The sequence below is a fragment of the Apium graveolens genome, chromosome 2, assembly GCF_009905375.1.
Source record: "Apium graveolens cultivar Ventura chromosome 2, ASM990537v1, whole genome shotgun sequence".
Lineage (NCBI taxonomy): Eukaryota > Viridiplantae > Streptophyta > Magnoliopsida > Apiales > Apiaceae > Apium > Apium graveolens.
In genome coordinates, this window is record NC_133648.1 from 47,086,930 (window position 1) to 47,109,617 (window position 22,688).

Below are 22,688 nucleotides of genomic sequence, written 5' to 3' on the forward strand. Positions count from 1 at the left end.
AATGATTGACAACTCATTGTCATTATCAATTACAAGGCCATAATACATCTCAGGTTGGCGAGACACTCTCCCTGACCTACGAATGGGTTGTTCCACAGAAGGTTGTTCAGTCTAAACAGGTGTTTCCACTTGAACCGTAGTAGTTTGTGCTTCTTGAACTTCATCAAGTTCAATTTTGCTCTCACTGTTTTCTTCAAGGATAAACTGCTTTTCCAAGAAGGTAGCATGTCTGGAGACAAACATCCTATGATCGGTGTAAAAGTAATACCCTAAAGTCTCTTTAGGATATCCCATAAAACTACATTTTACGGATCGAGATTCCAGCTTATCAGGGTCAACTTTCTTGACATAAGCTGGACATCCCCAAATCTTAACGTGTTTAAGACTTGGTTTCCTTTCTTTCCATATCTCATATGGAGTTTGAGGAACAGATTTGGAAGGCACCTTATTCAGTAAATATGCTGAGGTTTCCAATGCATAACCTCACAGGAATATTAGAAGATCCGCATAGCTCATCATGGATCGAACCATATCTAACAAAGTTCGATTTCTCCTTTCAGATACCCCATTCAACTGTGGAGTATATTGAGGAGTCCACTGGGAGACTATACCATTTTCTTTGAGACAATCTAGAAACTCTCCATTCAAGTATTCACCACCTCGATCTGATCGAAGAGTTATAATACTATGTTTGGTTTGTTTCTCCACTTCATGCTTATATTCTTTGAACTTTTCAAAGGCTTCGGACTTGTGTTTCATCAAATACACATATCCGAATCTAGATCGATCATCTATGAAAGTAATGAAGTATGAAAATCCACCCATGGCTTGCATAGACATTGGTCCATATACATCTGTGTGTACCAATCTCAGCAAATCTGCAGCCCTCTCTCCATGTCCACTAAATGGAGATTTGGTCATTTTGCCCAATAGACAAGACTTGCATGTAGGATATGATTCAAAATCAAAGGGGTCAAGTAACCCTTTCTTATGTAATGTCTGCAGTTTATTTTCACTAATATGACCAAGTCTGCAGTACCACAAAAAAGTGAGATTTTCATCATCCCTTTTTCTTTTATTAGTATGTTCAATCTGTAGTAAATTATGCTCTACATCACATACATACAGACCATTATTTAAAATACCACTTCCATAAAGAACGTTATCTCTAAGAATTGAACATTTATTATTCTGAATAACAAATGAAAATCCAGCCAAGTCTAACATAGGAATAGAAATAATATTCCTCACAATCGAGGGAACAAAATAACAATTATTTAAAACAATAGTCTTGCCCGTAGGCATATGTAAATGAAATGATCCTATAGCTTCAGCAGCAACTATTGCTCCATTTCCCATCCGTAGAATCACCTCCTCTTCCTCAAGAGTCCTACTTCTCCTTAGTCCCTGCAACGAATTGCAAATGTGAGAACCACAGGCGATATTTAATACCCAAGTAGAAATTTGATTTAATGACATATTCACTTCAATCATGAACATACCTGAAATAGAAGCGGTAGTCTCACTACCCTTCTTCTTCTTCAATTCTGTAAGGCAAACCTTGCACTTCCTTTTCCAGTGCCCTACCTTGTTACAGTGGAAGCAAACAGCTTTGCTCTTGGGGTCTTCAGCTTTTCGTGGAACTGGCTTTTTCTCACCTACTTTCTTCTTCTTCCTTTTCTTAGGATTGGAACCTTCACCAATTAGAAGAACGGAGCTCTTCTTAGAGGGAAAATTTGATTCCGCAGTCTTTAACATGTTATGGAGTTTAGATAGGCTGACATCCAACTTATTCATTTGAAAGTTCACAACAAACTACGAAAATGAACCCGGAAGTGATTACAAGACCAAGTCTTGGCTCAGCTCCCCATCCATGGAAAAACCAAGTTGTCCAAGACGTTCAATCAAATTAATCATCTTAAGTACATGGTCATTCACAGATGATCCCTCAGACATCCTACAGCCAAACATCTCCTTCGATATCTCATATCGAGCTTTCCTCCCTGCCACATCATACAACTCTTGTAGATGCGCTAGAATATTATGAGCATCCATATGCTCATGCTGCTTCTTTAGCTCAATGTTCATGGAAGCTAGCATGATACATTGAGCAACGTTTGCATCATCTATCCATTTATGATACACAACATGTTCATCATTATGTACATCGTCATCAGGTTCAGCAGGCTTAGGTGAGTCAAGCACATATTCCAGCTTCTCAACCCTGAGAACAATTCTCAAGTTTCGAAGCCAGTCAGCAAAATTAGGACCAGTCAACTTGTGAGCATCTAGTATACTCCGGAATGATAGTGCAGAAGACATAATGAATATAGTACATCTGTAAATGATGAACACGTAACAACACTTAGCAAATATTCAATTTCATTTCAAAACACTATATAAATCGGGTCTTTATTCATAAGTGGCTCCCACTAGTTTATCTAATATATACAACCCCCTTAAGTGAAAAATTAAGCATTCATAATGCTAGTGGGAATAGGGATCCTACATTCCATCACACAACCTCGGCTGTAGCACGAAACGTCATGTGATGTTCAATAGGCAGACAACTCTTGTCAATTACATCTTATGTTATTCCCTAATAAAACTTTAGCCTCTTGAATAATTGAGTCACGGCTGTAGCACGACAGACTCAATATTCTAAGTCATGTCTAACCCAACATTTCGTACAATTGAATCAGTCTCCAACGGCCCACGGCTGCAGCACGTAACGACCTTTAGATTCTAATTCAATATACACATCTCTATGTAATAGATAAGTATTTCTTATTTCGAAATTAAAGCCCTCGGCTATAGTACAAAACGACAATGATTTAAAAACTAGAACCACTTTCTACCATGTTGGAAGGCTATGACCGACACAAGCTCGTTGTGTCATTGGCCAATTATTACTTGATATTATTTAATTTTAGAGGGATTATATTATGTTACAATCATAATCATATTATAAAGAGATTCTTCCTTTTAAATTAAATATTTCAAATCAATAATCGATAATCAGATGATTCCCAGATCGGGGGGAGCATTGTCAAGAGGCGTCACTTAATACCCCTTTCTTACAGATCGAAATCTGCTTTTGACAGAATCATCCTTTCCCTCAAAATTGAAAATTTATATTTAATTACGTATTTCATAAACACAAGAATCTCATGATTGTATCCATAATATTATTGATAAGGCAAGAAACGATTCATATTTTAGATTTTCTAGAGCACGCCTTATTTTGATTTAAGTTCACCTAAATATATCATCGCATGGTAAACATAGGCATATATCTCATATACAAAAATAAATAAACAAGTAAGCATGCAAGTAATATCATGTCACACACTGATATAATGATGTATGGATTTATTATAGCATTTAAAAGCAATTAAAATAATTAAAACATGCTTTAAAACACTTTCGGGAATATAAACAGTTCAAAACTTGTATATAACAAATATTTGACCACTCCATTAGATCCGTCTCGGAAAAACGAATCCAATGATATATTGCACGCCCAAAACGGAGTTACGAAACTCCCAAAAAATCAAATTTAATGTGGACATACGGGTTGTAACGCATTACAAGAACGCGTTACAAGGGCTGTAACGCATTCCAGAAATGAGTTACAACACTGTTGAGCCATTTACGTGTATAACGCATTCCGTAAATGCGCAACCGTGTGTAACGCATTCACGGAATGCGCGACCACCCCCCCCCCCACCCGCGCGCGCGTGCGCTACACGCACCTGGCACCTAACCGTTGCAGAATTTTTTTTTTTTTTGTTTCTTTCCATGTGATTCAGCCGTTTGTCTGCTTGTGTCAGTTTTCTGCCGTTACAACAAAAAAAGGTAACCCCCTCTTCCTTTACTCCCTCACTTAATAACTTTTATTAAAATATTATTATTTTAATTTTACTATTAATAAATTAATTAATATTTAATTAATAAATTAATAAAAAATCAAAATAATATAATTTCTTAAATCAGGCAGTAGTAGAAAATTATCAAATCAGCTAGGGGTCCTTGAGCAAATTTTAATCATATTTTTATTCACATGCATAATTATTTCATGAATTTTAATTAAAACAATTTTTAAAACACATCACAAAATTATGAAAAAAATACCTAGATGATCTACAACACTTGTAGAACCCAGATCAGTAGTCAAGATCTTATGTAAAAATTATTTCGAATTAATTCATAATTAAATCTAAATAAACTTGCAAAAATCATAATAAATCCATACATGCATAAAAAAATCTGAAATTTTTTATATGAATCTGTATATGCAGAACCTCGCTCTGATGCCAACGAAGGAATTTACGGATGAGCGGAAGCGTGATATAATAATTATTCCGTAAAAACCATGTATCGCACATATAGAAAAATGTATAAATCAGAAAAACGGAGGAATCGTAACCATACCTTGAAAATCGAAGCTTTATAATATGGTCGCTAGCAGTTGCTCCTCAGTGTGTGAAGCACTCTACCGGTATCCACCAAGAATAATCCTCTTCGATGAAGCATTTTATAAAACCAAGCTTTTATAAAAATGGAGTTTTTTGGGAGAGAGAGAGAGAGGAAAGATGGAGGCTAGCTCTTCTTAGGGTTTTCACAAAACCAAGTGTGTGATTAGAATAAGCCATCTCATTCTATTTATAGGGCTCTCCTAGGGTTTTATAATATATCATTATATATATTAGCCCCACATTTTATCTTTATAAAATGCTTTAATAATAATTAAAACTATTTTAATCATTATTTCTTTTTCTAAACTATTTAAAAAATAATTCTCTCTCATTATTTCATCAAAGAAAATATTCTTTTATGGTGTGACCCTGTAGGTTCAATATTATGCCGGTAGTAGAAATAAATAATAATAAACTTTTATTAATTATTTACATAAATACAAAAATTCACTAAATATAATTAACTGATTAATTATATTTATTCTACATCATGAGTGATGCTTCTCAATATATCGCGACTATCCGAATAATATGAATTCACTACTTAGAATACCAAGAACCTGTCAGAGACTAGTTACCGTACAATGAATTCCTTCTACCCTTAAAATATCCTGATTAAATATAAGGGATGTATCTCGTGTCAGGCCTATCAAATTTAATCATATGATTTCTTATTCATAATGCAAAGCTCATATCAATGCAAATTAGAAACTCCTTTCTAATTTTATACACTCTGGCCAGAGATTCCATAACTCGCATACTAAGAATAACGTAGGATATTCTCTTTCTATACTGGAAGGGGTAGATCCTCTATTGATGTTAACTATCTCTATACACAAATCCCTATGCCCAGAATAGACCTAATGGATGTCCTTGAGACTAAGGACTAAACCAAAGCACATTTCATTATATACAAGATAACTTTAACGATCTCAACTCTAAGGACACTTGTACAACTATCACTCAGTGAATAACTATTGAACGTGAGTAATCTCCATTAGTTGTTCAACTTATCGAGTAATGTTCAGTGAACTTATTCCCTAATAAGCACCTACATACTAGTTATAGTATCACCACACAAATGCCTATGAGAACAAACATCCTCTTGAAGGGAGCAAGCATAGTATGTACCAATCTTTGCGGATCCACTAACATCCGATTAGTTATCCTATAATCAGGAACTATTTAAGTCTAGAGTTATCATCTTCTAGATCTCACTATTATAATCTCATTATAATTCTAGAAGCTTTACTCTAAACTATGGAGCATCTTATTTAAAACACTTTAAATAGATAAAGCCCATAATAAAACCAAAACAAGTCTTTTATTAATATCAATGAAATCAAATAGGAATACAAGAAAGTTCTTCCTAACTCATCATACATGATTGGATTTAGGACAAACACTTTCATCCACCACATTAGCCAAATACGCTTCACATCCTTGCCGCAACAATTTCCTTGCTTGCAGTACTGAAAGAAACTTTTTATCCTGCTTCTGTCTTTGGTAGCTTATCCTTACATTATCTGTGGTATACATAACAACTCTCTTTTTCTTGCAGTTAATTTTTACCTTATATAGAGACAACCAATCCATGCCTAAACTAACGTCAAATTCTCCTAACTCAAAAGATATTAGGTCGGCAGGGAAAGTATGTCCTGAAATCTCTATGGAGCACTTAAGACAAAATTGAATTATAGGCACTTTATCCTTATTAGCCACCTCTATAGTCAAAGGTTCATCTAAGTCTTCCAATATTAATTGCATTTTATTCACACAGTTCATGGATATAAAAGATTTGGACACTCCCGAATCAAATAAAACGTTAACAGGTACGGAATTAAGAGAAAGCGTACCTGCAACTACATCGGAATCCTGAGCCGGAGATTTCTTACTCATCTTAAAAGTTCTAGCTCTTGCGGTACTTGTTGTTGGCCCTTGGGACACACTTCTTCCTATACTGCCCTGAGTAACTGATCTACAATTCCTAGCAATATGCCCCACTTTGCCGCAACTGAAACAGGTTACTCCTTGGTTCTCGGAATTACACTCAGTGAAATAATGACCCTTCTATCTACACTTGAAATAGTTGACTTCTCTTTGCACTTACCACTATGCTTCTTTCCGCATGTCTTACAGTCGATCACTGGCTTGTTGAACTTTATCGGAGTAGAACTAACTGAGGTAGTACTGGGTCTAGCTTGCGAGAAATTCTGTCTCCTGAACTTCCTATCTTTATTTTTTCCTAACCGGCGCTGAAACTTCTGGCTTACTCCTTCTTGTTCTGACCTTACAGGTTGTAATATATAATAGATGATGTCAAAGATTACTGGAACTAACAATGTCATTAGCTTCTCTGATCATAGTATGAAGCAAATCAAATGGACATCTGATCTGAGTAAAAGATTAATGAACAGTTATTTTCAGTAATCAGTTAAGCTTGGGGTCAACCCTAAGTAAGTTGTATTGTTATCTAAATTTGTATTTTGTACTTGTAACACTTAAAGTCTGTAAAAATGCAAAGGAGCCGACTGGAGTCTTTTTCCTAAAACAGTATCAAGCCTAAGGATTCTATCTGGAAGAAAATCAAGAAGATCATGCTTTAGAAGAATTTTGAAAAAGCTTGGAGTTGGATAAATCTGTTTGGAGAAAAATATTCTAAGTCAAGATCTCTACAAGTCACAAATTTAATGTTATAGAGAAGTCATTCGAGAACCCCAGAGAGTACCGACGGATAAGCAATATCTACTCGATGGATGAGCAATATCTACTCGACGGATGAGCAATGTCTAATCGATGGATGAGCAATATCTACTCGACGGATGAGCAATATCTACTCGACGGATGAGCAATATTTACTCGATGGATGAGCTGTATATCTACTCGACGGATGAGCAATATACATCGGGAGTGGAGAAGTCAGGAAAGCTACTCGAGAACTCAAGAAGATATTGTCAAGCCAATTTAAAGAAATGAATATTGGAGATATAGACAAGTCATTCCTTCACTAGAAAACTCAGAGTTATCGATAAGTCAAAGTGAAGATATGAAGACTAGAGATCTCGACAAGCTGAAGACCTCTATAAGTCAAACTCAATATGGAGTGCTAGAGATCTCGATAAGCCTATGTACTTATCGTGATGTCAAGTGTTCTATTAATTCAAACTGGAGATCTCAAAGTACGGAATTGCAGATCAGTTCAATATCTAATATAAACAATCTACAAATAATCCAACAGCTGGATTGACAAGTCTATAAAAAGCAGCTTGAAGAGTGTGCAAGATCAATGGCAAAGATTAACTAACAGAGGAAGATTAAAGTAAACACGGGATGCTAAAGATATGCTAAGCCAGAAATGGAAGATTTGCTTTTCTATAAATAGAAATGACAAGTGATAGTTTAGAAAAGCTAATAGCATGTTTATTATCCACTGTGTAAACCAACAGTTAACTGAGTTATAAAGTTAACACTGGTCCTCTAGTTAGAAGTAACAATTTAGATCAAATCTTTTGTATTACTCTCAAGAAGAAGCTGAGCTCTTTAACATCAAAGAGCTTAGAAAATTTGTAGCAAAACAGTCTTAATTTTTAATATAAAAATTAAGTGAGTTTTGATGATTTGTGTTCTTTATTTTCTGCAAGTTTAAATTCTGCATGAACACTTTTCTATACAAGATTTAATTTACTTTGTTCAACCATTAACTTTCAAGAAAAGCCTAAAATCAGAAAAAAACATTCACCCCCCCTGTGCATGATTCATTACCTAACACAGGTCCACCTTCAAACTTTCTTTTCTTCTCACCCTTCTCCTTAGCAGCTAACCTCTGGTCACTTTTTATTACCAAGGCAGCCTGAACTACCGAAGTATACGTCTTAAGTTGTAAGGCTACAACTCCACTCCTGATCTCTGGCTTCAATCCTTGTTAAAACCGTTTCGCTCGCTGAGCTTCCGAACTCATATACTCTGGTGCTATACAAACCAACTCTGTGAAATTGGATTCATACCCTATGACGCTTCTGTCTCCTTACTTCAATTCTAAAAACTCCATCTTCATTTGACTCTGGAGATAATCCGGAAAATATTTTTCCAAGAACAATTCTGTAAATCGGGTCCATGGAATAGGACAGTCTCCTTCTAATGCTCGGGTAGACTCCCACCAATAGTTTGAATCATTTTTCAGAAAATAACTAGCAGAATATGTCTTTAAATCTTCACTCACCTTGGTGAGTGCAAAAGCCTTCTCCGTTTCCTTCAACCAGATCCTGGAAGCAACAGGATCCACTTCACCTTTAAATTCTGGGGGTTTCACAGCCTAAAAAGACTTAAAACTAACAGCTTGGGTCGTCCCCCTCATCTCATGATGTTGTTGGATTTGCAGCTGCTGCTGTTGGATTTGCTGCTGTTGTTGTTGTATGAGCTGTTCTTGTTATTGTTGTTGTTGCTGAAATTGTTGTTGCTGCTACTGGAATTGCTGTTGCTGTTGGGCCAGCTGGGTAGATTGCTGACGTAATAAATCTATCAATTCACTCATGGAGGGATCCCCAGTAGATCCATTGTTGGGTTGAAAATTCTTTTTTAGTGGCATTCTCCTGAAACATAGCAGTCATATATGAGAAAATGGATTGCTCCAAACAGTTTATACATATGTACCAAGAGAGTGTTGCTACTAAGACAATATCCTCATCCCCAGTTAATTGGATCCATCCTGAGTGAATGATTATATTCTAGAAGTAGCAGCAACAGAAATAACAATAATAGTAACAACAATAATAAAAATGCACAAGTGTATATGAAAACTGAACAACATAATAAAGCAGCTACTATATAACAACCAATAGAAATCCAACAGATACAACTGATATCCAACTAGAAACCATCCAAATACATAACAAAATTGGCTGTCGTAGCAGCTTCCGCATACTACAAACTATAACAACATAATGTACATATATAAAAGAAATAATTACAGAACTCCTGCAAACCAACTCTGAGCTCTGTCTATCACTGTTGCCCCTCTGCTCTAACCACTGCCACTACCGCTGCCACCAATAGAGCCTAACTCGAACACCAACCAGTTAACCAGGTCCTGGTATTGAATGGCTCTGAACTCTGAGCTAATAAAAGGGTCAATAGACCTAGCTCTCTCAATAGCAATCTTTGTCAAAGATCTCACTCGGGCTTGAACATCAGGTTAAGGGGCAGGAATGCCCTGATAAGGTCCAACTGGTATCTGGTCAAAATGCGCGGCCATCTCCGGGCTCTGCTCTCTAATGAAAGACATGTTCATCGCTCGGTGAACATGATAGGGAATCGGGGAGGAAGTACCTGTAGGAGCAGATGGAGGAACCGGAGGTCTCGAGGAAGAAGAACTGGGACCACAACCTGGTGAAAAGTCCCTAACAGCAGATACTGACCTCTGCTCCCAACGGGGACGGGCACTAGGTCCAGGGATATCACTCGGTACAAATGGAGGAACTGGTGGGGGAGGAGGCAAAGGAGTCTCCTCAGCTACAACGTCTATGGTCCTCTCTGAATCTGAACTGTCTGAGTTTGACCTATTCTCCCGGGATGGAGAACTGGAGATCACTATAGGCCACTGCCAACCAGATAAATATACAGGATGACGCAACAAGGTTAAGGCAGTTCTATCAAAACATCAATAGATGCCAGGGTAATGCCATCGAAACCCTTGACTGCCTCTAAGGTTTGCTCCTCTAATGAGTTGCTAACTCACATCTTAAGACACAACTTCTATACCTTTTTGACTGAATCCCTAACCTGAATCAGGGACTTGAACCTGTAGCTCTGATACCAACTGTGAGGGCCTCAACCCCAGGGTCAGGAGTTGACGTCACTAAACACAACAAACAGAAATATAAACTACGAGATTATTATTATTATATACTAACTCGACCCCAAACTAGGATCCGATCCAGGTTTAAGTATGATTCAAGATACACATTATTAGAAATCATTTATTAAAAAAGTCTGACACACTAAACTTATTCAGCAACTCATCAGACCGCACATGGTCTGATACTAACTACCTCTGAGGAGATGGGTCCTGAAGGGGCTGCGACACGGTTCTGCCAAGGTCTTACTGGTCTTCTAGGCATCTGCGATATATATATAACAGGTTGCAAAGGTGAGTATAATCGCTCAGCAGTACCAACATATGAATAAAAATGGCAAAGTAAATAGTTATAGGAACAGAACTATGAATCAACATAAACTCCATAATCTGTAAATCATTTCGACAACAGTAAATAAAGAAACTGGATATCACTGACTATCATGCTTTTAACAAAACAAACGTAGTTGTGTGCTGTGTAAGTACCAGAGTCCAATTTTAGTATGTTATTCACATTATTTAATCAACCATATCATTCACTTATTCCCTTACGGGAATCACAAAGCCAAATCAGATACCTAACGGATATGTGAAGACAGATGATCAGGCTATCAACACCAGACGGCTCCAACTTCCATCTTATAAACCTGTTTCAGAACTCAGAGACTAGCTAGGTCTCTGATCTACTGGACTTATCGGTTATGTAATGCGCACAATCGAGTTAGCCTCTTACGCAACCTCAATAGGCCACTCTGGCCCCTATGTATCCCATATCTGATCGTTTTATCCAGTTTTCAAAACACTTGTACCTACCTCATTTCAAAACCATTCATTTTAACAACACACGTAAAACTGGTTCAAAAATCATTTTCATTCGAGATATGTACCTTTCGAAGTTACTTTTCTGCAAAACAGGTTTAAAACAGTGATTTATAACTACAGGGGATACGTAACTTAAAACATTTATGTTCCTTTACGAGAATAAAACAACAGTATATTCATACGTACTGAACCAGAAAAGAATGGTCAGGGTACTTGCCTTGCAACGCTTTACAAAACCCTAGGTATCTTTCACGCTGACTTTAATCCTTGCGAAACTCGACCGGTATCTAGAGTAACAGAATAACCTAATTAGTTACACTGACATGCTTGATATCCTCGAATCCTAATAACTCAATCCGATAACCCGACTCGTATAACAATTATTCACACAATCACGTCATTTGTGTTCACATAAGGGTAAAACGTTTTGTATTATAAAGTATGTTTCTCGTATTCAAAATAATTTTTTAGAAAATTTTGACAGCAACTTTTCTGTTTATAAGCCTACCCGTTGATCATAATCGACGTCCAAATTTACAACAATCCACAATACCAATCCCAGCACGATGTTCATAACAACAAGTCATTTCATTTTGAAAAGTAGTTTTACGAATCATTTTATTTATTTTATAAAATAAGGACTCAGAATCAATTCATCACCGTCCACCGTCCGCTCGTAAAAATTCATCGCAGACGGTGGCAAAATTTTACAGGTACCCGATTAAATTTTCGGGTTTCTAACGCGAAACTTTGCCGATTATCTATTAACAATTTCCCGCACAAATACAATAATCCATATCACGAATTTACTCAAGTAAAATCCTGCAGATTTTTTTTAAAATTATTATACTATTCCAATTCACAATCTGCAAAAATAGGACAGGAACGAAACAAAAGCCACCCAACCTCAACACGCGCGGACGCGCCGCCCACATACAGACACGACCAACACACACGCACACACACACAGAGACGCACACAACACACACACAATCGAGCACACACATAGCCATATGAATTTATATAAATCAATGGCCCAAGATTGAACCAGCCAAGCTCGAAGTTAAGCGGAGGCTCACCGAAAAGTATGTCGGAAAATAAAGACAGCGGTGACCGGAGATACCAGGGAAGAAGAAGAGGAGAAGAAGAACGTGAACCGAGGAGAAAAAGAGAGAAACATAGAGGAATTCAAGAGAGAGAGAGAGATCAGGAGAGAACGAGAGATGAGAGAGGAGAGTGAGACTGTGATGTGTTTGTGTGTGTTAATCAACTTCCACCAAGCCCCCAACCAAGATACGTGGAAAAAAAATAATAACCCGGTTACTTACACCCGTTTCTGACTCGAATAAAGTAAATTCCCACTCATTTTTATTAATTAAATGTACCGAGGTGCACATAAAAATTCAGCAAAAAATCACAAATATAGTACCAAAATTCTCGGAATATTGGAGAGTTAATAAAATGAAAGTTTGAAGATTTTTAAGCCATTTTTGAAACAAGATTTTGTATTTGCATTTAACGATTAAACGAAACAACGCGCGGGTGAATTTAACTCCAAAAATTTCAGAAATAATTTTTAAAATTTTCAGAATATCATAAACTTCATAAAATATGAGTTTCGTAATTTTTGAAGAATCCTAGAATTAAATACTTATTATACAATTAAATGCAATCATAAAATCATTTAAAGATAAAAAATAATGAAATATTGATTTCTCAATTTTATAAAATCATAAAAATAATTATTGAAATTATAAAATCATAAAAATAATTTTGGAGACAATCCAAATATTTATGAAAATAAAATTGCAATAAAATCACTTTTAAATGTGAAACAAAACAATATAACTCAATAATTAATTGCACAATTCAACCCTATACACCAATAAATCACACATAAATAATAAAAATGACACACCGTTGTCAAAACCAGTACACACATTTTATTTAATTAACTATTCAACAATTACACCTTTAAAATAATACAAAATATACGAATCGTTATAGTTTGAGTCATTCTAATCCTTCTTTACTTTCTTCGAGACTTCATAAATACTTTGATGACCCAAATTTTGAGATTCCTAATAAAAGTGATATTCCATGTGAACCAGAATCAATAGGTCGGTACGTGGAGAATGCTAAAAGGAATAATTTTATTATGGAAGTTCAACTTATGAGGCATGATGGTTGTTTTCAAGTTCCTCCTTGTGTCAATTTTTCCAACGATCCATGATTCTCTCCCTCTCTCTCTCTCATAATAATAAACTAATAATAATAGTAAGTATTTTTTAATTGTGTCTAGGAATATACAAGAGTTTTCAAAATTGAATGGGATCCTAAAGTCAAAATTCATAGTTAGACTTTTCCCTGCTGTTATTGGTTTGAGCTGATCCAAATAGATTTTAAAGTCTAGACCATTCTCTAAAGAATCTAGTTATCTTCGTGTGAGCCATTAAATCTCCCAAATCTGATGAGCGGAACTCAAAATACGGTACTAACAATAAATCTTGCGTAAACAACCCAAATAATCCAATTTTTTTCTAATTTAACTCTGATCCTTTTCAATTTAGAATTTTTTGCCTCCTACAACACAATATTAAAAACTAATTAATAAATATTCAATTAAAAGCAAAACATAATCAGCATGAGAACAAAAATCATCTATAATATAAATAAATACTCCCTCTTTTTTTTAATATATGACGTTTGACTTTCCGCCCCACTTGTTTAGGAGATTTGACCGTATAGGTTAAAATAATTTTTTTCGGATTTTTTTTTGTGAATACAAGTTTTGATCTCATAATTTATTCAAAATTTTTGTTTTTAAAAATATCTAGTTATATAGTCAACCCTCCCAAATATGTATGTTAAAAAGTTAAACGTCATATATATTAAGAAAACAAAGGGAGTACATATTATATCACAGGACATTTGTTAATAATCCAGTGATATTGATATACATTTTTTTTTGCCAAGAATGAAACTGATTTCATTAATCAAATCAAATCGTCCATCAAAACTTTGATGAACTCCGGATGGTTGTCACTCACCCGCCATATACAATCAGCTATCGAATGAGTAACCCTCGCTAAGAAATCGGCCACACGATTCGCAAATCATTTTACAAAAACCACACTAACATGTCTATCTTTAAGGTTCTCGATTATAAGCTTACATTCTTTTATAATCCTACCAAAATATGAAAGCATTAAATCGGAACTCCTCAATGCTTGTACCATCAGAAGACAGTCAGTTTCTATAGTCACCTCCTGCCAGCTAGATTCTTTAGTCCAACTGAGAGCTTCACGAACACTTACCGCTTCAGCATTTTCTGAAGAGACACGTCCCATGTACTTGCGAGATCTGGCAGCTAATACTTCTCCCTTATCATTTCTAACCACAAAAGTATAACTATGGCTACCTGACTCATCAAAAGTTGCAGCATCAAAATTTACCTTAGCCGTATTTTCTTTTGGTAGTTCCCATTGCTCTCAACCATCTTCATTGGTTATAAGACCCATAAAGTTGTCGAAGGTTCTATCTTGAGCTTTCTTCCATTGGTTAAGGACCGTTCTTGAGACACCACTATATCTATGACCTGTAGCCCTTTTTGCTTCCATACCAGATCGTTCCTCCCCCTCCATATAGACCAACACAGCATTGCTGCTTCCTGCCTCTTGTTTGTTGTCCATGTATCGAAAACTGTTATCATCCATTCAAGAAAAGATTCATGGTCCTGCATATCAGTTCCCACATATGTCTGTGACTGGTGCCAACATTCTTTAGCAAATGTACACGTTAGTAAAGCATGAACAATGGTTTCTGGGCACAGTTGACAGTGAGGGCACACATTATCTATGTTAACATGCTTCATCTGCAATTGAGATTTAGTGGGAAGGCAACCCGTAGCTGCACGCCATATCATATTCTTGACCTTTGGGGGAATCTTCAAATTCCAGAGCCTCTTCCAACACCTACTATTATCCAGATTAAATGACTGGTTTTTTTGAAGTTGAAGCCACACATATACAGATTTTACTGTGTAAACTCCCAGCCTCTCTTTGTTCCACAAGCAGCCATCCTTATCCGTGCTATTCAGAGGAATAGAAAGGATTAAACTGGCATCTCTATCCTCGAATATATCTGAAATTAATTCCTCATCCCACTTGTGTTCTCCTATTTCAAAAAGTGAGTTGACTGTAGCACCATGTAAAGTTTCGGAGTTAGTAGTAACAAATGCATTAGTCGGGTGTGGTAACCATGGATCTGCCAGCACACTAATTGTGGTACCATCTCCTACTAATCTTATAGCACCTGCCTTAAGAACATTTTGAGCCTCCATTATACTCCTCCATACAAAACTTGGGCTTCCACCTAGTTTCGCACCTAGATAATTACCAGTTGGGTAATATCTTGCTTTAAAAACCTTTGAAACCAGACTCTCAGTATTAATTAAGAGTCTCCAAGCTTGTTTGCCCAGAAGTGCAATATTAAAATCGTATAGATTCCGAAAACCCATTCCACCTGCAATTTTTGGTTGGCACATTCTCTCCCAAGACATCCAATGGCTGTTTTTATCCTTTTTCGCAGATCGCCACCAATATTTGCATAAGACTCTTTCCATATCCCTACATAAGTCCACTAGTAACAAAAAAATTTGCATTGCATAGGAAGGAATAGTTTGTGCCACAGATTTCAAAAGGATCTCCTTACCCCCTCTCGATACACACTTGTTGTCCCAGTTATTCACCCTTTTGTGATGTTATCTTTCAGGTATCCCAACATAACACTTTTGTTTCTTCCAACTGAAATTGGGAGACCTAGATAGTGACTTCCATCCTCTGCTTCGTTAAAGTGCAGGACCCTACATATGTCTTGTTTTGCTGCATTAGAAACATTTCGACTGAAAAAACACTTGATTTATGAGTGTTTATTTTCTGTCCTGATGCTCTTTCGAAAACATTTAACATTCTAACCACCGAAGATGCTACTCCTAAATTCGCTTTGCAGAAGATGTAAGAATCGTCTTCAAAGAGCATATGAGAAATGGTTGGAGCCCCTCTAGCCATCTTTATACCACCCAACAATCGGCATGCTTCATATCTCCTCAAGATCGTAGAGAAACCTTTTGTGCAAATCAAAAACAGATAGGAAGAAAGAGGGTCTCCTTGACGGAGTCCTCTACTTGGTACAATATCACCAAACTCTTTCCCTGAGTTGCAAATTTTGTATTTAACAGATGTAACACAAGTCATTAATCTATTAACTACTATTTCATTGAAACCCAAATTTTCTAAAATGGCACGAAGATAACCCCATTCCACCCTATTATAGGCTTTGCTCATGTCTAACTTGAGCGCCATCCATCCTTGTTTCCCTGCTGTTTTCCTCCTCATTTAGTGCATCACTTCATGTGCTACCATTACATTGTCAGTAATTAACCTGCCTGGTATGAAGGCACTCTGGTTCTCGGAAATAATCAAGCCAATAACTTCCTTTAATCTGTTAGCGAGAACTTTTGAGATGACTTTGTATATTACATTGCATAAATTGATGGGACGAAGATCTTGCATTATAACTGGGTTCAATTGTTTAGGCATAAGGATTATATTCGTGTCTGTCATCCTCTCCTCAAACATGCCTATGTCTAGAAAATGTTAAACCACTCTCGTAATATCGTTACCCAAAATATGCCAATGTTTTTGGTAGAACCCAGGACTCATCCCGTCCGGACCGGATGACTTGTCTGGATGCATGTGGAAAAGTGCTTTTTAACTTCCTAAGAGGTAACAGGTTGTAAGAAACTATCATTGTGATCACCTGTTATAGGACTATGATACTCGACCACGCCTCTCCATTCCGTATCAGATGCTTCAAATAAATCATTGAAATATATGATCATGAGTTCTTGAAGACCGGAGTCCCAATCAATATTATTCCTGATTTCATCATTCAAAGAACTGATACGATTAGCTTTCCTTCTTGCTTTTGTACTTGCATGAAAAAAATTGCTATTTGAGTCTCCTTCCCGCAACCACAGTTGCTTTGATCTCTGCTTCTAGAACACCTCTTGTTGAGTCAAGACTTCTGTCAGCTTTTTATTTTTGTCCTGAAACTGCTTAACTGATAATTCATCCCTTCGACCTCTCACCATTTTAATGATTTTCTTACTTTGGTCTATCCTTTTTTTGAAGCTACCAGTGATTTCTTGTCCCCAACTCGCCAATGATTTAGAGCATTCCTTAAGCTTACTGCCAAGCGTGATTGAAGAACTACTGGCCCACGTCTCTTCTACTATTTTTCCACACATTGGTTCATGCAACCATGCATTCTCAAATCTGAACTTTCTTAGGCCTGCATTAATCTTTTCTACTACTGGCTCAAGAAGAATTGGACAATGGTCAGATGTTGACACCTCCATGTTTGTTAGTTTAGCATCTTGAAAACTCATTAACCATTCTTGGGATACCAAAGCTCTATCCAGTCGAATCTCCGTCCATTTGTTTGTACCCCGTCCCCATTCCCATGTGAACTGGTAGCCACTTAACTCCATATCAGTTAGCCTGCAATCTTCTAGGACTTTTTGAAAACCTTGTATCAGCCATGTAGGATAGGGACGCCCCCCCTTTTGTCACTCTGACTCTGAACATTATTCATATCTCCTATGAGACACCATGGTAAGTTATTATCCCTTGATAGGTTTCTGATCAAGTCCCAAGTTGATCGTCTAAATTCTCTTCGAAGTTCACCATAAATACCTGTTAAACGGTAATTAGTGCATTCTTGGACATTCCCTATAACATCAATGTGGTTCATACTATAAGATTCTACAACAACTTCATCCTTATTTCTCCAAAGCATTGCCAGCCCTCCTCCCTGACCTTGACAATCCACCGAAAGCATACCCTCGAAACCAAGTGCTGATCTAACTCGCTCTGCTCCATCTTTTCTACATAAAGTTTCACTTAAGAAAATGATATTAGGTTTTTTTTGGACCACAATATCTCTGAGGAATTGAATAACCCATGGAGGTCCAAGACCATGGCAATTCCAGCCCAAAACATTCATAATACTAGGCGAGCCCGATCCCCGGTACCCGCCACATATACGTTTTTTGGTCCGTCAACTTTTTCTTGGTCCATATCCTCATAATCCTCCTCTTCGGAGCCCATATATATTTATGTGCTTGGGCTTGTGGTTTGATCAGGGTCCGTTCTTCTTTTTTTATTTTCTAAAATTTTCACTCCCCTTCTTCCCGCCCTTGCATCCACCTTATCATCACTATTTGAAATTTGAGTAGCGTTTGTTACGCCTCCCACAGGTCCTTTTTGATCTTTCACCGTCTATAGCTTTGTGGCATCCTTGTAACTACTATTATCAATCTCCAATTTTTTTGTTGCTTTCATTGATCCTTCCCATGATTTTACGGGATCATGTTTCTGGGACTCTTCACCGTCTGTAGCTGTCACCGGAAATTCCCCATCCCCGTTTCGGAGCCATTTTGAACCTATCAACTTTGTCTGTCTTCTCATAGGAGCTTTCATCCATATGCCATACGGTTTCACTATCTCATTTTCTGGCTTCTCAAAGATTAAACTACAGTACTTTTCTGAATGTCCCACTATCCCAAATATGAAGCAGAATATAGGTACATTTTCATATTTAAATGTGATCCATCCCCATTCATTGCCATATTTTCGCATCTTCATCCTTCGTTTCAAAAGTTTTGCCAGATCCAGTGTACCTCGAATTCTGAAATATTCTCTCCATATTCCTTTAAAGTTCGACTGACATGATGATACAAACCTTCCCAGTTGATTTCCCACTTCTGTGATGATTTTTTCTGTCATAAATCCTGGCTGTAAATCATATATTTGCACCCACAGATCTATACTGTTCAGTGGAACACACCTTGGATTCACTCATTCCTGCATCTGTGATATTATGAGCACTTTTCTATTAAACATCCAAGGGCTACCATCGATAACCCTCTTAATATCAATTTCATGGTAAAATTTAAATAAGAAAAGGTTAACATCAAGTTCCTTAATATAGACACCTCTTCCTGGATGCCACAAAGCTGCAAGTGTCTGTTGCATTGCCTGAAAATCCAGCGATCCTTCAGTCAAAAACCTACCCACAAGACATAGTTTGGCATTGCATGTATACTGTTGCTGCTCTGTACTTTCTTCCTCCTCAAAAAATAATTCTTCTTCCTCATCATCCTCCAAGACTATATTATTCATTACGTGGTTCAGACTCTCCATAATCACTCTATGAAACTTTTACGAGATGATGCTAAATACTTGAAAATGACAGAACAAGAACGACAAAACTGCTAACTTTCAACACATGTCAAAAAACAAGACAAAAATGTTTTTCTATTTTAAGTCATATGTAATCTATCAATTTTATTAATATGAAGTACAGTTCTTTTCATATATAAAACACTCAAACAGCTCTCACATTCAGTTTTGACACTTGATATACATTTAGTTCATAGAAAACGTAATAATTTGTTTTCTTTCAACATTTATTTATCAATCAATCTTTCATCACTTAGAATTCTTGCATCACTTACAATTATTATGACAAGCTTGCGCACTTTAGACACTATCATATCTTTGGACGTAAAATCCTTTATTCTATTTGTTTATTTGCATCTATTCCTATGTGGAATACATTAATCTGGCTTTCACTTTATGTGTACAAGATAGTAGCTACAACTGAAATATTAATACATAGCTTTAAAGTATAGTATTCCATGCTCCTTTTAATTTTAAAGAATTTTTCTAGTATGTCTTAATGAGCACATGCTAAAAATTAGTGTTTGATGAGGTTTTGATTGATGGGGAACTATTAATAATGAGGGACCTCCTGTCTCAAATACTTATCAGTCCCATTTTCTTAGCATTTCCCTATCATAAATCCAATTTTAAATGTGTTACATTTTAGGCAATTATTCAATCAACATTCAGGCCATATTTTTTCATTGGAATGCTTTCATTTGACAGTTATCTTATTCATATATCAACTTCTCTGATGTGGTTTCTTCCTTCTCGTGTTTCCCCTCTTTCATCCTCTGTTCAATTCAAGTATGTGGTTTGCTTTCCTCAACTCTCCTTCAAACCATTGCTTCCAACCAAAAAGGGTGTTAAGATTTTTGACTCAGTATTCAGATGATCTAGCTACACATTGATGGAGGATATAAAACCAAATGAGAAAGAACAAAGTATCATTAAGTTGACTTAAAAGGAATGCACAATGTAGAAGACAACACCCTGGAGGCTTAGAAAACACGTAAAAGGCTAAATTACATAAAAGATTCCCCTTTAACTGCAACTTTACTTGTGAACTGGTCTGAATTTACAAGCATGTTGTTAGAAAATTAGGATTTTAGAGCTTAATTTAATTATGTTCTTGATGTTAATCCTAAAATCTAATGATTGGAAATTGTTCAATGATATTTGAACTTAAATTTTCATGTATGGTTTTAAGAATTTTCTTAATGAAATCCATATGAAATGAGAGTTGAAAGTAGCTTGGAAAAGCTTGAAAAAATTTGAGAATGTTTGTCCCACATTGAAATAAATAAAGGGGGTTGTGTGCTTTATATGGTATTACCCACATTAGTAGTATACAACTACTAAGGTGTGTGATGGTCCATTGTGTTGTTATGTGCTTCACGCGCACACACACACACACACACGCGCCCCGCCCCGCCCCGCCACGCCACGCACCGCACCGGACCGGGTCGGGTCGGGTCGAAGGGCGAATGTCTCGGCGTCTCGCGTACGCGAGGCGACCTGGGCGAGGATTTTATTTATTTGAGAATTATTTTAATTCGAATTTATTTATCGGTGACTGGATTATTGGGCTGGGTACTGAAATAGGCTAAGTCACTTTGTTAGTGGGCTTAGTCTAAATACATTGAACCTGCAAATAATCTGATTAGTAACAAGTTCTGATATCAGAATCAGAACTTAAGAACTGATGAATAAAATCAGAACTTAACAAGTTCTGATATCAGAATCAAAACTTAAGTACTGATGAATCAAATCAGAACTTAACTTAAGTTCTGATAATAATGTGGGTGTTAATGTGAAAAGCTGTTACAAATAATTTAAATTCAAAATCTGATCAGTTTTGATTTTTTCATTAATGAAGCAGTTTAATTCAGACATTAAGTGTGTTGACAGTTTCATTTTTCCTCTCCTATTAATAGAGGCTAAACTGAATGTATAAGATAACTACACACTACATTCTCTTCTCTTCTCTTCAACCTCTCTGCATTTCTCTCCCACAAGTCCTGAAGTGCTGATATTTTCCGGCGACTGAGGTGCTGGTCGAAGTGGAGCTTTTGTTGCTGCTGTTAACATAAACTCCGAGCTGTTTTATCCTGGTGGAGATATTGTGCGCATCCCAAACGCAGCAGGTAGGGTCAATATTCTCTTCAAAAGCAGCCAGGACTTCGAGCAAGGCCTGGTGACTCAGCTGTGATCATTTTCTTGGCATTTTGTATCTGTAAACCTTTATTTCAGTCACTGTTAAAAGCTATGGTTTCGGGTACATCTTTCTTTCTCTCCTCGTTATTTCAGTTACTGATTTTGTTTACCTGCATGTTTTGTTTTGTTAACTGTGGTCTTGGCCTAAACTTGCTAAATTCTTTATACACTTGCTTCTATGTTGCTATATTTGTTAGTGAGATTTACAACATTTTTGAAGAGAATATTAGTTATATAGAATTTAGCATAATGGTTAACGAAAGTGAGGTTATCGTTGGTGGTGGTAGCAGTTCGGGTGCAACTGCTGGTGCCATTGATTGGACCACCTATAGTTTCCCACAGATGTTGAACTAACCGGTTTACCGGAGAAATTCAACGGTGGCATTGGCTTTTCTCGCTGGCAGAAAAGGATGAAGTTGTGGTTGACTATAAAGGGTCTGTGGCCGGTTGTGGAATATGAGAAACCAGTAGTGGATCAAGAGAAGGCTGACACAGTTAAGGCTTTTACGAAGTGGGCTGAGAAGGATGGAGTGGCTAGGGCGGCCATTCTGGCGGCACTAACAAACACTTTGTTTGATGTCTATTCTTCTGATGCCTACTCTGCAAAACTCTTATGGGAGAAGCTGGACCAGACACATAATATTGACTCACAAGGTCTAGAAAAGTATTCTGTGGCAAGGTTCCTCGAGTTCAAGCTGGTGGACAATAAGTCCATGACTGAGCAGGTGCATGAATTCGAGATGATAGTGCATGCTTTGAAGGAGTCTGGAATGAATCTCCCGGAGAAGTTTAAGGTGATGAGTGTGATTGAAAAACTCCCGAAGTCTTGGGAAGAGTTCTCTCTCTCCCTGAAAAGACAGAAAGGAGAGATCACCTGGACCAACCTTATGCTGGACATCTCGGTGCAAGAACAACACAAGTCCAAACAGGGACATGTGATGCCAATTGAACACGGTACCTCAAAGGTAAACATAGCAACTGTAGGACAAAAGAGGAAGGCTTTTGCTAAGAAAGCTAATAGTAATAAACCTA

General features: G+C 36.9%; 1 protein-coding gene across 1 annotated transcript; it reads right to left on the reverse strand.

Moving 5' to 3' along the window:
- Positions 1-17,209: 17,209 nt before the first annotated feature.
- Positions 17,210-17,704, reverse strand: LOC141689198 (uncharacterized). Its single transcript, XM_074493407.1, has one exon. The coding sequence runs from the start codon at positions 17,702-17,704 to the stop codon at positions 17,210-17,212; it is 495 nt and encodes a 164-aa protein (XP_074349508.1).
- Positions 17,705-22,688: the final 4,984 nt, after the last annotated feature.

What these genes read in the sequence shown, in the direction of transcription:
- LOC141689198 (XM_074493407.1), bottom strand. Translation starts at nt 17,704, where the DNA reads ATGGAGTTAAGTGGCTACCAGTTCACATGGGAATGGGGACGGGGTACA.